The 546-nt window shown below is 58.6% G+C and overlaps 1 protein-coding gene across 1 annotated transcript in view; it reads left to right on the top strand.

Annotated features, from left to right (window-relative positions):
* Positions 1-5: 5 nt before the first annotated feature.
* Positions 6-546, top strand: part of LOC103797012 (putative GTP-binding protein 6) — a gene marked incomplete at both ends in the record, with an annotated part of 6,232 nt that continues 5,691 nt past the window's right edge. The window contains one exon of the mRNA XM_009069205.1: positions 6-147. Within this exon, the coding sequence (XP_009067453.1) occupies positions 6-147 (142 nt within the window). The remainder of the gene's footprint in view (positions 148-546) is intronic.

Here is a 546-nt window from a genome sequence, read left to right as displayed (position 1 = left end):
AGGAAGAGGAGGATGCGGAGGAGGAGGACGCGGAGCTGGAGGAGCTGCTGGGCCCCTCTCCGCTGTCGCTCGGTCCCGGCGCGCAGCGCGTGGCCATCGTGCACCCGGCGGTGAAGTGGGGCCCGAAGAAGTCTCCTCTCACCACGGGTGCGGGGCTGGGGTCGGGAGGGCTGTGTCCGGGGGATCAGTGTCCCTGATGCAGAGTGCAGCCGCTGCTGCAGCGGTGACACTGCAAAATACGAGCTCGCGTGAAAGGTCTAGGTCAGTAGGTCTAGGTCGCTATTTTCATGCGATACGAGCTCACATGAAAGGTCTAGGTCGATATTTTCTTGGATAACTTTTTAAAAGCCAAGGAGCTGGCAGTGAGTGTTGGCAGGTCTGTGCTTTTGACTTGCAGGTCACGCTAACTTTGTGTCTTGGGTGGCTAAACGTGGAGGTTGCTTGGGGAAACAGCTGTGTGTGTCCCTTATTAGCAGAACGTTAAGAGCCTCCAGCCCTCAACTGTGCTGCCTGGCCAGGTGGGCAGGAGACCTTTGGCCTTAGGCT

This window comes from Acanthisitta chloris, unplaced genomic scaffold (assembly GCF_000695815.1).
Source record: "Acanthisitta chloris isolate BGI_N310 unplaced genomic scaffold, ASM69581v1 scaffold16922, whole genome shotgun sequence".
In the NCBI taxonomy this organism is placed as follows: domain Eukaryota; kingdom Metazoa; phylum Chordata; class Aves; order Passeriformes; family Acanthisittidae; genus Acanthisitta; species Acanthisitta chloris.
The sequence above is the reverse complement of the archived record's forward strand: the minus strand, read 5'-3'. Positions and strand labels throughout refer to the sequence as shown.